A 15,744-nucleotide genomic window follows, 5' to 3' on the forward strand; every position below is an offset into this window, starting at 1 on the left:
TTTTTTTTTTTTTTTTTTTTACTGCTTGCTACGAGTTGTTCAATATCAGATATTATATATAAAACATACTTGACTGAGTCCAGCCATGTGGGTCTTATTTTAGCAATATTTTGTACCAGCTAGGGAAACAGTAAATGCCACAGAAAGCTCTTTAAATAAGACTTGCCACCTTTATTGGTAAGCGTTAATAGAATTGTGCCAAGTTGTTAAATCATTTCTTTTTTTTAAAAAAATCAATTCTTGCCTGTTTATGGCAATCTAAAAGATAAATATTACCGAGTTGACAAGAAAGTATTAGATCTGTTGAAATTACACAGGAAGGTTAATGTGAAGTAGTGTTTTGCTCAGGGTTTAATTTTCATTCCAGATTTGGCACAGATTTTATGATTTATAATATCTATTTTAGCCTTTCTTATTTTAATCAGTTAAATTGTGAGTTGCTGAAAAGTAACCAAGGATTAAAAACAATTGTAAAATGTATATTTTTATGGTACTCTTGTTGTTTAGACCTATGGTTTTTCCCCTCTACCTGACCAATTCCTCATCTAGGAATTCCTTAACGTGTGTTCCCAGACACCTGTTTCCTCTTCTGGATAAATGCAGCTACCATATTGTACTACTATTATTAGCTTGACTCCACCAGATTTTGAGATTTTTTTAAACAAACCTTCTGATTTATATAGTAAATCTATTATATTTATAGTGCATATTTGCTGAATTGGATATATAATGGGTGAGTGCATATGATTATTTAACTTGTAAAATTAGATAAGATTGTAGTATTAAGCCCCATTATCTTCACATGAACCCCGGTGAATATAGTAAAGTTTAACTCGCCATGGCTTCTTAAAATCTTTTGTTATTTTAGTTGCTCTAGAACTCATAAAGAAAACTGACTCTCAGCCAACCTCTGTGATGTTGCTTGATTTCATCCAGCATATCATGAAATCTTCTCCACTTATGTTTGTGAATATGAATGCAAGCCAGGGGCAAGATGAAGCCAAATATAGCTGTATTGGTAAGTGCTATTGTTACTCATGCATTTGTCTGCAATCTGTTTTATGGAATCTACCCATAAAACTGCTCTTCTGAGATCTGACATATATCATTGCACTTTTTTTCCTATTTTTTGTTTTGCTCTTTAAATTGTTTATACTTTGGGTTTTTCATACAAAAGAAACGATGCTATATTTAAATTTCTATGTCTGATTTATTTTCCTTAGCATTATAATTTCAAGGTGCATCCATTTGCCTACAAATAACCCAAATTTCTCCTCTTTGCAGCAAAAGCAGTACTCTATTGTATATAAATACTATATTTTCTTTATCCATTCATCTTTTGATGGACTTAACATGTTACTTCCAAAATGTAGCTATCCTGAGCTATGCTACTATAAACGTGGGTTTGCATGTATCACTGTAATATGATATCTTTAAATCTTTTGAGAAGATACTAGCTGAGTCAAATGGAATTTCTATTTCCAGTTTTTAAGGAATCTCCATCCTGATGTCCATAGTTTCCATTTCTACCAACAATGAAAAAGGATTTCTTTTCCACACAGCCTCGCCAGCATTTGTTCTTAATTTGAGTTTTTGATTTTTTTTTCTGGAGCAAGATGGAATCTCTCAGGGTCGTTTTAATTTGCATTGCTTTAATGACCAGAGATACTGAACATTTTTTAATGTATTTATTGGTCATTTGTATTTCTGAGAAGTTTCTTTGTGGGAGGGGGCAGTACTAGAAATCAAACTCAGGACTTTGTGCTTTCCAGGCAGACACTTGTGCCTCTGAGCTATATTCCTTGCCCCTTCTGAGAAGTTTCTATCATTTCAGCTGCCCATTTTTTAGTTTAGTCTTAATTTTGAGGATTTTTTTTTTTTTTTTTTTTTTTTTTGAGACAGTCTTATTATATACTTCAGGCTGGTCTTGAAAAGCTTACTGTGAAGCCCAGGATGATTCTAAACTTATAGCAGTATTCCTACCTCAGCCTTACTGCTGTGATTATAGGCATGGATTTCCATATCTAGCAAGTTCTTTATATATTCTAGATATTAATCATGTCTGAGGAGTAGCTGGCGAAAGGATTTTTCCAATTCTGTAGGTTGTCTCTTACTCTGTTTTCTTTGCTGTCAGGCCCTTTTTAATTTGATACAATCCCATTTGGTGACTTTTGAGGTTATTTCTTATACAATTGATATCCTGTTTAGAAAGTCACCTATTCCTATGTCTTCAAGAGTTTTACCTGTTTATCTTCTAACAGAGTAGATGTTTCTGGTTTTTAAAAATTTTAATGTATTTGTACAGGGTCTCACTGTGCAGCTTGGACTCATAGTGAGCCTCCTGTTTCAGCCTCCCCAGCACTGGGATTACAGGTGTGCACCACCATACCCAATCTTGGTGGCGGGCTCAGTGTGCCTGGGGGCAGGGCTAGCACAGCATGTGGTACCAGGGATTGAACCCCAGGCCCTGCACTTGCCAGGCCAGTGTTACTGTTTTATTTAAAAAGGTTTTTTTGAGACATGGTCTTTCTATGTGGTTTAGGCTGTTGAACTCATTATGTAGCCCAAGGCTGGCCTTAAATTTGCAGTAGTCTTCCTGCCTTGGTCACCCAAGTGCTGGGATTACAGGATTGTATCACCATGTTGGCTCCTTTTTAATATTTAGATCTTTGATCTATTTTTATTTTATTTTAGAACGTGATAAGAAATCTAGTTCTAGAGGCCAGGGAGATAGCTCAGTAGAATAAGTGCTTGCCTAGCAAGCATAAGGGCCTAAGTTCAATCTCCAGTTCTGCCAAAAAAAAAAAAAAAAAAAAAGCAAGCAAGAAATCTAGTTCTAGATTCAATATTATACATGTTAATAGCCAGTTTTCTTAGCAACATTTGTTAAAGGGGCTATCTTTTCTCCACCATGTGTTTTGGCCTCTGTCAGAAAAAACAGATGGCTGATTGTCCCTGAGGGTGTTTCAGCCTTGTCTGTTCTGTTCCGTTGACCCACATGTATATTTTTGCACTAGTGTTAAAACAAGATAAAATAGACTAGAAAAATATCATAGTACATTACATGTAATAATAAAATAGACTAGAAAAATATCATAGTACATTACATGTAATAAGAACTATTGGGGCCGGGAAGATGGCTCAGTGGAATAAGCACTTCCCTGGCAAATGCAAGAGCCTGAGTTCAATCTCCAGTTGCAAAAAAAAAAAAAAAAAATAACTACTGTTAAAACTTTTTGAAGCTTTTTATTTAAAATATTTATATGTATTTATATATACTATAAAATGTTTCTTAGTTATCAAAAAGTTTAAGAAACTACTATATGATTCAGAAAGATAACTATGATTTATTCTTATACACCTGGGGTAGAGTCACAACTCATTAATTTTTTTTGTTTTTTTCTTTGTTAGGGACTAAGCTAGGGCTATACATGTGTTAAGCAAAAGCCCTGCCACTGTAGCGTACCCTCAGCCCTGTCACTCAATAGGCATTATACTACCATTTGTTGAACATTTCTTATACTTTGAGAACTACTCTGAGTTTTTCGCATATATTATTTTATTTGATCCTCATCAAATCCATAATGTATATTATTTCTTAGGTGCAGAGAAATGCCTAGGTCAAGCAGTTAGTAAGTACTGGCTCAGACTGTGTTTATCTGATTCAGTGTTGATATTCTAAACTGCTATAATGTTCCCATTATTTAAGTAGCGTAGACTGTTTTATTAATAAAGATTATATGTTGAAAATCATCAAGCACTTAGCAAATTAACATTTCTGATATATTTGTTTATGTAATATCTTTTTTGTTTGTTTCAAAGAATTCAATAATTGGATCATAACAAGACTTTTGCGGATTGCAGCTGCTCCGTCCTGTTACATGTTGCATGGGAAAATCTCTGAAGTTATCTGTTCATTATTATTTCTTTTTAAAAGCAAGAGTCCTGCTATTTTTGGGATATTCACAAAGGAATTATTGTGTCTTTTTGAAGACTTCATATACCTCCACAGAAGAAATGCAATGGGAGATACTCTAGAATGGCCAGTGATCGTTAACAGATTTTTAAGCCACTTGGATAAACACATGGGATATGTACAACCAGCTCCTTTGCAGTTTGTGAGCATGCAAGATATAGAATTTGTTGAAGTCACTTTATTAATGGTTCTTATTCGCATTATTACAATTGTGTTTTTTAGAAGGCAAGAACTCATACTTTGGAGGATAGGTTGCGTTCTTCTAGAGTGTGGTAATCCAAAAACTAAATCCTTAGCAATTAGCCTTTTAACTGAACTTTTTGAGCTTGGAGGACTACCAGCACAACCAGCCAGCATTTTCTTCAGCTCTTTTGTAGAATTATTAAAGCACCTAGTAGACATGGACGTTGACCAGTTGACATTATATGAAGAGCCATTATCAAAGCTAATAAAGACAGTATTCCCCTTTGAAGTGGAAGCTTATAAAAATATTGAACCTGTCTATTTAAATATGCTGCTGGAAAAACTCTGTGTCATGTTTGAAGATGGTGTGCTTCTGCAGCTCAAGTCTGATTTGCTAAAAGCAGCGTTATGTCATTTACTGCAGTATTTCCTTAAATTTGTGCCAGCTGAGTATGAATCTGCCTTACAAGTCAGGAAGGTCTATGTGAGAAATATTTGTAAAGCTATTGTGGATATTCTTGGAGTTCAAATAAATGTAGGGGTAAGTAATTTTTAAGATTATTTGATAAGTATTTTTGTTCACTTATGTTTATGCATATATGTGAAGATGTAATGAGAAAATAGAGTGTCTTTAATACTAATGTGATTCGAAGACATCATGATAGTCACAGTCTAGTATGCTCCTATTAAGTATTTTTACTTTGATTTCAAAGTATTTGTTTTATTTAGAAGCCAGTGAACTGCAAGTGAAGTAGAGTATTTCAGTCTAGAATTTTTGATGTACAAGTGTGTTTGTTACATTCTTAATTGAAAGGAGGGGACTAATTATCAACTTCCTGATGCTTTGGTTCATCACATAGATTTTATCTTTAATAGGATATAATGAATCACTTAGAGATCCAGTAAATAATTTAGTCATGCCAAATTGTGTCTTTTTTCTGTTTAGTTTATGGGAGACAGGCAATATAATTAAATGTGCAGATGTGCATTTATTTGATTAGCATTTTAAGTTTAGTGTCTCTAGATCTTGCTGGATTTATAGTATGGGAAAAATTAGTAATTTCTTTGTAGACTTTTTCTTTCTAACGTGTTAACAGAAAATAGAATAGAGAGGATTTGTTTAAGGTTTTTGTAACTATAGAACCATCCTCAGTGTATGAACTATGGAATAATATAGGTTAACTTGGGTGTTTAGTTTGCATTATGAAACCCTGAAAATAGTTTACCTTACTAGAAAACATATCTCCCAGTAAATTCTTATTGCCTATAAATAGTATAGACATATTTTCTAAGAGTTTTTATAATTATTTTTTTTTTCTTAGTACTTGTTGGGCCCACTTTATGCAGCATTGAAAATGGAAAGTATGGAAATAATTGAGGAGCTCCACTGCCATACTCAACAGGAAAACCTCAGCAATGATAGTGATGGAGTATCCCTCAAAAGACGTAGACTCAGCTCCTCTTCTAAAAGGGCATCAACAGAGTCTGAAGAGTATGGCTTCATTATTGATTTGTTTAATAAAATTTTATTTACTTTTAAAAATCAACTTTAGTTAAGTACTTTGATTTAAATGCACACAATACTCAAAGAAAAGCTTAAAATCTTTCAGTGATTCTTATCATTTATTCTAGTAAGAAATATTTCATGGCTGAATATAATTACTTGGATTTTTTTATATGCCCGTTTAATTTAGCTTTTTAATATATAAAAAATAGGGGGCTAGGAATATAACTCAGCAGCACAGTGCCTGCCTGACAAGCAAGAAAGAGGTCCTGAGTTAATTCCTGACACATGCCCACAAAAAAAAAAAAAAAAAAAGTGAGACTGTGGATCCATCAGTAGTTTTTCTGTTGTAAGTAAATAAGTGTGTGTGTGTGTGTGTGTGTGTGTGTGTATGTTTTAATGTAGTCAAAGAATCACCATATTTCAGCCAGCCTAAACATTATTTTATTTATTATTTTTTAATGTATTTGGTTGTTACAGGGTCTCACTATGCAGCTCGGACTTGTGATCCTCATGCTTTCAGCTTTTGCAGCACTGGGATCATAGGCATGTGCCACTATGCCCACACTCTGGCTGGCTCTGCCCACCCTAGAGCGGGGCTAGGGCGGCATGTGGTGCCAGGGTTTGAACCTTGGTCCCTGAGCTTGCCTAAATTTACCGAAGCTTGCCTAAGCTGGTGCTTTAGTCCACTGAGCTATTTTGCCGGTCCACTCAACATTATTTTAAATCTATCCTATTGTAGATAGAAATTGATATTATATGGCATTTTTCTCTCTTAAATATGTTTCTGGTTTTGCTTGTTTTGTTTGTTTGGTTTTGGTTTTGGTGTTAGGACCTTGCACATGTTAAGCACACATTCTACCACTGAGCTATATACCGTTAGCCCATGTTTCATGTTTGAAGTGAATTATTTGAAAATAATACTTTTGAAGTGAATCACTTGAAAATAATATTTTTGTACTGTGGTTGTAATTTATTTTAGAATTATGAATGTGGATATGAGCAAGAAGAATATAATATGGAGTGCCCTGAGACAGAAAGCTGAATCCCTTCAGATTTCCCTTGAATCTAGCAATCTAAAGAAACCTATAATTGAGACTTTAGAAGGAATTGCTGTTATCCTACAACTGACTGCTTTGTCTACGGTTCACTGTTCTCATCAAAACCTGGACTGGTAAAATAACTTCTTATATTTTCAGAGTGTATTTCCTATATTGAATTTGGGTTTACTGTTTTAGGAGACCTCATTCTTTGCTTAATTCTTGTAGCATGGAACATATACTTTTTAATTTTCTGCTTAATGCCTGCTAAATGCTGGGTATTATGCTGGGCAATGTATACATCCTATTTAATTATGACAGGCCTAGAAGTGTTGTTATGCCCATTTTACAGATTAGAAATTAAGCCTCCCAAGGCTCTTTGCCTTTTTAAAAATTCATTATTAACTTTATTGAAAATCAAAAATGATTATATAGCAAATTAAAAATGGTAGATAAATATTGAAATGTGAAAGATATAAGATGTAGACAGTGAATTTTAGAAAAATATTTCTGAAATGAATACATAACGTGAGATTAATAATAGATTGCACATTGTAAAAATATTACTTAGAAATTTATATGAGCATAACAATAAAAATTGTCTAAAATAAACAGGGGTGGCCTAATAACTCAGTGGACTAAAGCGCCTGCTTAGGCAGAGTGCAGTGACTGGGGTTCGATCCCCCGGGGTGTCGTGCCAGCCCTGTCTCTGGGGCATGCTGAGACATCTAATGAGACTGGGCATGGTAGCATGTGCCTGTAATCACAGCAGATGGGAGGCTGAAAACAGGAGAATCACTATGAGTCCGATCTACGTAGTGAGACCCTATAGACCTTGTTCTAAATACAGAAAAAAATAAACATGAAGAAGAGTTTACAGATCAGTCATATAATAGTTCACTCTGTGCCAAAATCAAGAAACTTACATTCATATAATCAGAATTCTCAAAGTAGAATGGAGTAGGTAATAAATACTTAAAGATTTAAAATTTCTGAATTTAGTTAAAATTATACCACATTTCCAAGAAAAATTAACCTTTTGCAAAAGAAATAAGAATAAAATGATACCAAGATACATAGAAATGGAGTTGTCCAAAACTAGTTGTAAAGAAAAAAATAATTAAAGCATATACATAGAAAAAATATTAGCTATGGAAGAAAAGTTAAATAGCCATCTGCCATTATTCCACATTAGAAAAAAAAGATAAAACAAAGAGCAAGTGGGTAAGAAACTAGACTTAATTACTCAAAGGACTGAAAATGAAAAAGATCTGTCCTCATTGAATTTTATGCTTAGCGAACATACCTTTGAAAAATAGTTTCCAGTTCTACAAACTTGAAATATTCTAATTCCTCCAGATGTAGCATATAGAAAATAACAAAGATCATAATCCAGAAGGCAAGAGAAGTTGCTGTATGGTTCTGGATAAAGAATAAAGAGCTCTCAAAATAGTAGTTATGCAGGACTATGTAAAATATAATTATATTAGACGAACCCATTAAAAAGGTCATTGAAGATTTTGACAAAACAGTATCAATCTTAGGTTACATACATATTTTGTGTGTGTGTGTGTGTGTGTGTGTGTGTGTGTGTGTAAAAGACAAGGAAGAACTAATAAAGTCAATGGAAAATGGAAATATACTTTTTAAAGTTTCTAATACTAGGAGAAAATATCATACCATGTGTTCTAAGTAGAATGTAAGTCAAAGAAGCAGTATAAATAATAAAATAAAAATTGAAATCAAAGAAAATTAATTAGATATTAATTCAAAATTAAATATTTTAAAATAATATTCAAAAATTAAAATTTAATTTCCAACTAAGAGGCCAGAATGTAGTGTATCATATGTGAATCTGTGATCAATTCAGAGTACTCACACAGCATTTGATTAGGTTATTATGTACGAAAACATCAACCAAGGCTCTTTTTCATCTAATGCCTAAACTAACTTTCCTAGGATACAAAATTAGAAGAATTCAGAACAAATGTATAAATAAAAGTCAGTGTTCTTTTGATACTATGCTACTTCTCCCTTTGACAATAAAAATAGTTTAGAAGTCATTAGATTTTTAGTTTAGTATTCTTAACATAAATTTTCTACTAGAAATGCCAAAATGTCATTTTTCTGTTTTTATTGTCATGTTTTAGATCAGCATTCCTTCTTAATTTGTAACACTCATTTTGTATTTTCTGACTATTAACTAGCCAGTACAGAGTTGTAAGAGACTTTAATTTTAATTTTTAATTTTTATTTTTATTCTGATTCAGGGTCTTGCTATACAGTTCATACTCATAGTGATCCTCCTGTTTCAGCCTCCCTAGTGCTGGGATTATAGGGATGCGCCACCACGCCTGGTTTCGGAGCCAGCATGGTATGTGGTACTGGGGATTAAACTAGGGACTTTGCCCTTGCTAGGCAGGCATTTAGTCCATTGAGTTAGCTCCCCAGCCCTGTAAAAGAGATTTTTTTAGAGAAAATTTCAGCTCCATTAAATTTGAAATTGAGGGGGCTGGGAACATAGCACAGTAGAATAAGCACCTGCCTGGCAAGCACAGGGTCCTGAGTTCAATCCCTGGTACCACAAAAAAAAAAAAAGAAAGAAAGAAATTGAGGGCCAAATAAATAGATTTTTTAAAAATTAAAACAAAAATGAAATTGAAAGAACATGAAGGAATAGATTAGACTGAAGTTTACTCTTACTCTCTTAAGTAGGGTTTCTAAGTTAATAATTACATACACATATCGTCTATCATCTTTAGCTTTGAAGCCACATTTAAGTATCTTGAATTTAAATTTCCAGTTCATTAAGTGATGTAAACCAGCTTAAAGAGATTAAACCTAAAATAATAATTGACTTTAATTGACTAGCATGTTTATGTAAATTGGTTCAAGGTTATAGATTATGTTTTCATTGTTTTTGTTTATTAAATAGTGCTAGGAGGGGCTGGTGAGATGGCTCAGTGGTCTAAAGCACCTACTTAGAACAAGCTTAGCAAAGCACAGGGACCACGGTTCAATCCCCCAGCACCACATGCCAGCCAGCCCCGCCCCCTGGTGGGCTGAGCTGGCCACACACACACACACACACACACACACACAAAAATAAATAAATAAATAAAAATAAAATAAAAAGAAAGCTTCTTTAAAAAAAAAAAAAAAAAATAGGGGGCCTGGCCATAGCTCAGTTCTTTAAGTGGCTGCTTCCACAAAGCTGTCAGCCTCAGGTTGCTGTAGTTCGATTCCCACAACACTCCAGCCAGCCAAACCACACCTGAGGGCATTCAGAGTAAAAAAAAAAAAATAGTGCTAGGGATCAAACCCAGGGACTTACATGCCCTAGGCAAGTGTTCTAATTGCTCAACCACTGAACTATATCCCTGGTCCTATAGGTTGTTTTTGTAATCAGTTTCCTTAGGCTTTAACTATAAGATTATGCTTGACTGTAATAAAATTATCTTAATTCTATATCTTTTTTAAAAATGTATTTCCTATAGCCATAATTTCAAGGATTGTCAACACACATCTAAGAAGAAGCCTTCAGTAATGATAACCTGGATGTCTGTGAATTTTTATATAAAGGTGCTTAAGAGCTGTAGAAATTTGTTAGAATCTGTTCAGAAACCTGACCTGGAGGCAGTCATTGATAATGTAGTGAAGATTTATGATGCTTTGATTTATATGCAAGGTAAGTACAAATAAACAGTAGATCAAAATAACCTTAATCATTGAAGAAGTACTTTTGCCTAAAGCCTAAATGTACAATCTAGGAAACCTAGAAGTATTTTTTTTCCCAGTGAATTCAGCTTTTCAGTAATTTCTGAGTTCCAAATTTATATGTGTAATATTTTGATTCAAGGGCCTATTTATGCCAGGTCTGGTGGCACACACCCAAAATCCCAGCACTCAGGAGGCTGAGGCAGGAAGATTGTTGTCAGTTTAAGGCCAGCCTGTGCTACAGAGTGAGCTGAAGGACAGCTTGAACTTCATAGCGAGACTTTGTTTTAAAAAACAGAAAAGAAGAGGTCCCATTTCATTTATTTGGATTCATAGACTTCAGAACATCATTCATGGGACTAGCAATGTAGGCCATTGATAGTGTGTGTGCTTAGTATATGCAAGTCCCTGAGGTCAGTCAGCATCACGGAAAAGGGGAAGGAGGAGTGGAATTATTTGTGACCCCTTACATTAAAAATCTTCTTTTTTGAGGGCCCACAAGATAGCTCACAGGGAGCAGGGTTCAATCTCCAGTACCACATGCCGTGACAGCCCTACCCAGGCGCAATGAATCTGCCACTGAGATCGGGCATGGTGGTGCATACTTGTAATCCACACACTGAGGAGGCTGAAAACAGGAGGATCACGAGTCTGAGCTGCATAGTGAGACCCTGTACCAAATACATTAAAATAAAAAGTTTTGTTTTCTGAATGTGTATTACAATTTAATGTTTTGAATGTCTTTTTTTTTTTTTTTTTAAATATATTTAGTACAGGGTCTCACTACACAGATCTGACTCGTAATGATTCTCCTGTTTTCAGCCTCCTGAGCGCTGGGATCATAGGCGTGCACTACCACGCCCAGTCTTAGTCACCTTCACAGTATGCCCTGGGGGCGGTGCCGGCACCGCATGCCAGGGATCAAACCCCAGTCCCTGCCTAAGCAGGTGCTTCAGTCCGCTGAGCTATCTGGCTGGCCCTTTGAGTGTCTGTTTTTATTGAAAAAGATACAAAATTAGATATGATTGAGGAAAGGTATAATTAATGTCCTGTTGTATCTTGTATATTTCTATAGTAAAAAGTTCATTTGAAGATAATATTCTGGAAGATTTGTGTGGAATGGTCTCACTTCCGTGGATTTATTCCCACTCTGATGATGAGTCTTTAAAGTTGACCACATTTGCCACTAATCTTCTAACATTAAGCCAGAAGACTTCAGATAGCTTCTGTAAGTGATCACAAAAATGTGTTACATATTTGTTATGCTTTGTTTTAACTCATCTCTGTATAGTTTCTAACATTTATGTTTTTTTAGTAATTCAGAGATGATATACTTCTAATACTGTGATTTGGAAAGGAGTTGGATATGTAAGAAGTAACAAATGAAAGTCTGACCCCATATATCCTATTTTCTTTCTGTAAAAAGTTTGATATATATATTATATATATACTTACATATCTTTATCCTCATTTTAGAAATATACAAAATATTTACAAAACACAAAAAGAATAAGTAAAATAATACACCACGCACTTCTACACTAAGCCTACTGTAAAAAAAACAGTGTTAGAGAAATAATAGAAGTTCATTGATCATCCCTTCTCAATTTGATTTATTTTATTCTATGCACAGAGATAGCTATCATTCTGAGTTTGGCATTTACTATTCTGATGGCTGCTTCATTGCTTTTATTTTTTTTTTAATGTTTTTTTTTTTGGTGGAACCGGGGATTGAACTCAGGTCCTTGTGCTTGCCAGGGAAGCGCTTATTCCACTAAGCCATCTCCCCGGCCCCTTCATTGCTTTTAACACAGTATCTTTATCCTTAAATAATAACATACTGTTGTCTTTTCACAACTTGTATTTTATCAGTTAACATTATCTTTGTGGGACTTAACCTGTGGTGATGCTTATAGTTTTGATACTTGATTTAAACTTAGGAGTATTAGTAGACTCTATGGATAAGTACCTGTCATTTCTACTGTTGATGAACAATTACACTGTTTCCAATTGTTCAGAATCACAAGTTAAATTTTAATTGTTAAAAATAGATAATCTTGTGCTACAACCAGACCTACTGATTCAGAATCTGCATTTTAACATCAGGCAGTTTATGTGCATATTAAAGTTAGAGAAGCACTGTTTTAAGATAATAGCTAGGTGTGGGATTACTGGGTTGTAGGATTTGCACATCCTTAACTCTGTTCTGCTGTATTATCCTTTAAGGATGTGCCTACTTGAACTCCTGTTAGCAAAATATGAGCATTGCTATTATTCTAAGTTCTCAGTAATACTACTTGACATAGTAGGACTTTAAATATTTATTATCTAGAAAAAAGAAAATTTCATGGAGCTAACTATTCTAAGATCGTTATCTAATGAGTGTGATTTTTCACTTTGTGTTTCCCTGATGATTTAGTAAGGTTATGCTTAGTTCTTTTTCATTGTACCTGCTATTCATTCTGAAAAGGAGCTTTAAATTAAGTTAGATATTATATGTACTTCAAATGTTACTTGATTTCATAACATCCGTACATACAGTAAGTATGTATGTACATGTGTGTGTATAAAAATTAGTGCTAATACAAATCATACATAGTAGACTTAATATTTTTTTCAGCACCACAGGCACAGTCACGATGTATGTTTCTTCTAACTCTGTTTCCAAGAAGAATATTCCTTGAATGGAGAACAGCAGTTTACAACTGGGCCCTCCAGAGCTCCCATGAAGTAATACGGGCTAGTTGTGTTAATGGATTTTTTATCTTACTGCAACAGGAAAATTCTTATAACGCAGATGCCAAGATTCTTCTGTATGTATAATATTTTTATTTTAATATATCACTTATTTGGAAAGATAATTCTCTGGCTGTATGTGCAAAATTATATTTATTGCCAAATGTACAGAGCAAATAATGCTTTTAATTTTGGGGTTAAATGTTTTTTTTTTCCTTCTGAGTTTTGTCTTTATATTATAGTACCCATGTTCTAAATGAAGCAGGTATAAGACAAAAATTTAAGGAAAAATTAGTACTTTTTCTTTTTTTTTTCCCCCCTTTAGTGATAAAGTGAAAGATGATTCTGACGTTGTCAAGAAAGAATTTGCTTCTATTCTTGGTCAACTTGTCTGTACTCTTGATGGCATGTTTTATTTGACAAGTTCTTTAATAGAACCTTTTTTGGAACATGGACATACAGATCTCTTCTGTAAGACCATAAAAGCCACTTCTCAACACAAATGTGTATCTTCTCAATTAAAAGCTTCTGTTTGTAAGCAATTTCTTTTCCTACTGAAAAAAGAGATATCTAGTCCAGTAAAACTTGGTGAGTGACTATGATTTACTTAATATTTCAAAAATGGATTTAAGAGCCATTTATCAAATCAGTGATGGAATTAAGTAATTATAGAAGTTGAAGGGTTGATAGATTAAATGCTCCGTAATAATTATTTGTAAATGGAATGACATATTAGAATGTATCACAAAACCATAGAAGTGATTTTTGGATTTTCAGAAATGTTCTTGTGATTTGATAGTATAATGGAGAATACCTCATGATTGGCTTGGTATTGTCAGGCTCAGTATTCTGTATCTTCTTTAGTGATACCAGATACTTAATGCATCCAGTCACCTCCTCGGATCTTTCGAACTTCAAATAGGTTACCTTCTCCACCTGAGGACCTTATATCTTTTTGGCTACTTTGTAATGGTAATGGAATACAGGTTTATTGGAAGGATGATATCCATAGGAATATTTGGCAGATGAATTTGTTTTGGTAGAAAATTGTAAATTATTTTCATTTTCAAAGCAGTAGATTGTAGGTGGTGTCTAGGGTCCTATAAATCCTGTAATATTGACAGTAAGGCTAAGATTCCATGAGTTGAAGGTTTTTTGAGTTAGTAAAATGTATGTTTAAATCTATTTGCTACATATAATGTTATACAAAATCTCAGGACTAACTATAGCTTAAAAATTCTGGAATTGTATTTTATTTTTTTAATTAATTTTATTGAGAAACAAATAGCAAAGAGAAAGTTTCAAAACCGACTAGTAGGACAGTTTCAATAATTAATGCATTGCATATTGTTTGGAATTTGTTTTAGATTTAAATCATCTATTTTATTATTGAATGTAAAGGATATTTAAATATTAAATGTTAGCATATGAGGAAACTAGGAATTATTCATGGTATATTTCTTATTGACAAGTTTTTACCCTTGGATGTTTCTCATGTCAAATTTGACAATATAAATTCTCCTTTAGCTTTCATAGATAATCTACATCATCTTTGTAAGCATCTTGATTTCAGAGAAGAGGAAACAGATATAAAAGCAGTTCTTGGAACTTTGTTAAATTTAATGGAAGATCCAGACAAGGACGTTAGAGTGGCTTTTAGTGGAAATATCAAGTACATATTGGAATCCTTGGATTCTGAAGATGGATTTATAAAAGAGGTTGATAATTTACATTTTTAACATTTGTATTTTCATAAATCTAGTTCTAAAAAGTTTTAACCACTTAATTTTATTACTCTAGCTTTTTGTTTTAAGAATGAAGGAAGCATACACTAATGCCCAAATATCAAGAAATAATGAGTTGAAGGATACCTTGATTCTTACCACAGGTGATATTGGAAGGTATATTTGGCAGTTTTTATATTCTTTTTTTATTTTAGTCATTTATTTTTATTTGCCTATTAAATTTGTCACTATTAAAATAGTGACAGCTATGATGATAGCTCCCCCATGGTGATATGAGATATATAGTAAAGTAGGAAAAAACATGGAATTCAGTATATATTTTATTTGTGGATTTCCATTGGTTTTTGAGATATTGAGTGTATATGTGTGTGTGTCTTTTAATTTTAGGGCAGCAAAAGGAGATTTGGTACCTTTTGCTCTCTTGCACCTATTGCATTGTTTGTTATCCAAATCAGCATCTGTCTCGGGAGCAGCGTACACAGAAATTAGAGCACTGGTTGCAGCTAAAAGTGTTAAACCACAAAATTTTTTCAGTCAGTATAAGAAACCCATCTGTCAGGTGAGTATCAGTACTTTATTACAGTGGCTGAGGAGGCTGATGTGGGAGAATAGCTTGAGTGTAGGAATTTGAGACCAGCCTGTGGAACATAGACTCCATCTCAAAAAAGGATGTGCACTTTTTTTTTTTTTCCGGAACTGGAGATTGAACTCAGACCCTTATGCTTGCCAGGGAAACGCTTATTCCACTGAGCCATCTTCTCAGCCCCAACTTTTTTTTAATGCTTGCTTTAAAAATTTTTTAAATGATAAATTAATTTTTTTATTTTTTATTTTTGTTATGAG

The 15,744-nt window shown here is 33.7% G+C and overlaps 1 protein-coding gene across 1 annotated transcript in view; it reads left to right on the top strand.

The window, feature by feature from the left end:
- Atr (ATR serine/threonine kinase) overlaps positions 1 to 15,744 on the top strand; it is a 146,029-nt gene that overhangs the window by 25,191 nt on the left and 105,094 nt on the right. The window contains exons 3-13 of the mRNA XM_023712951.1: positions 869 to 1,018; positions 3,823 to 4,700; positions 5,482 to 5,651; positions 6,646 to 6,837; positions 10,201 to 10,391; positions 11,496 to 11,648; positions 13,041 to 13,233; positions 13,482 to 13,744; positions 14,684 to 14,874; positions 14,957 to 15,057; positions 15,289 to 15,460. Of these exons, the coding sequence (XP_023568719.1) occupies positions 869 to 1,018; positions 3,823 to 4,700; positions 5,482 to 5,651; positions 6,646 to 6,837; positions 10,201 to 10,391; positions 11,496 to 11,648; positions 13,041 to 13,233; positions 13,482 to 13,744; positions 14,684 to 14,874; positions 14,957 to 15,057; positions 15,289 to 15,460 (2,654 nt within the window). The remainder of the gene's footprint in view (positions 1 to 868; positions 1,019 to 3,822; positions 4,701 to 5,481; positions 5,652 to 6,645; positions 6,838 to 10,200; positions 10,392 to 11,495; positions 11,649 to 13,040; positions 13,234 to 13,481; positions 13,745 to 14,683; positions 14,875 to 14,956; positions 15,058 to 15,288; positions 15,461 to 15,744) is intronic.

This window comes from Octodon degus, unplaced genomic scaffold, assembly GCF_000260255.1.
Source record: "Octodon degus isolate 3935 unplaced genomic scaffold, OctDeg1.0 scaffold00028, whole genome shotgun sequence".
In the NCBI taxonomy this organism is placed as follows: domain Eukaryota; kingdom Metazoa; phylum Chordata; class Mammalia; order Rodentia; family Octodontidae; genus Octodon; species Octodon degus.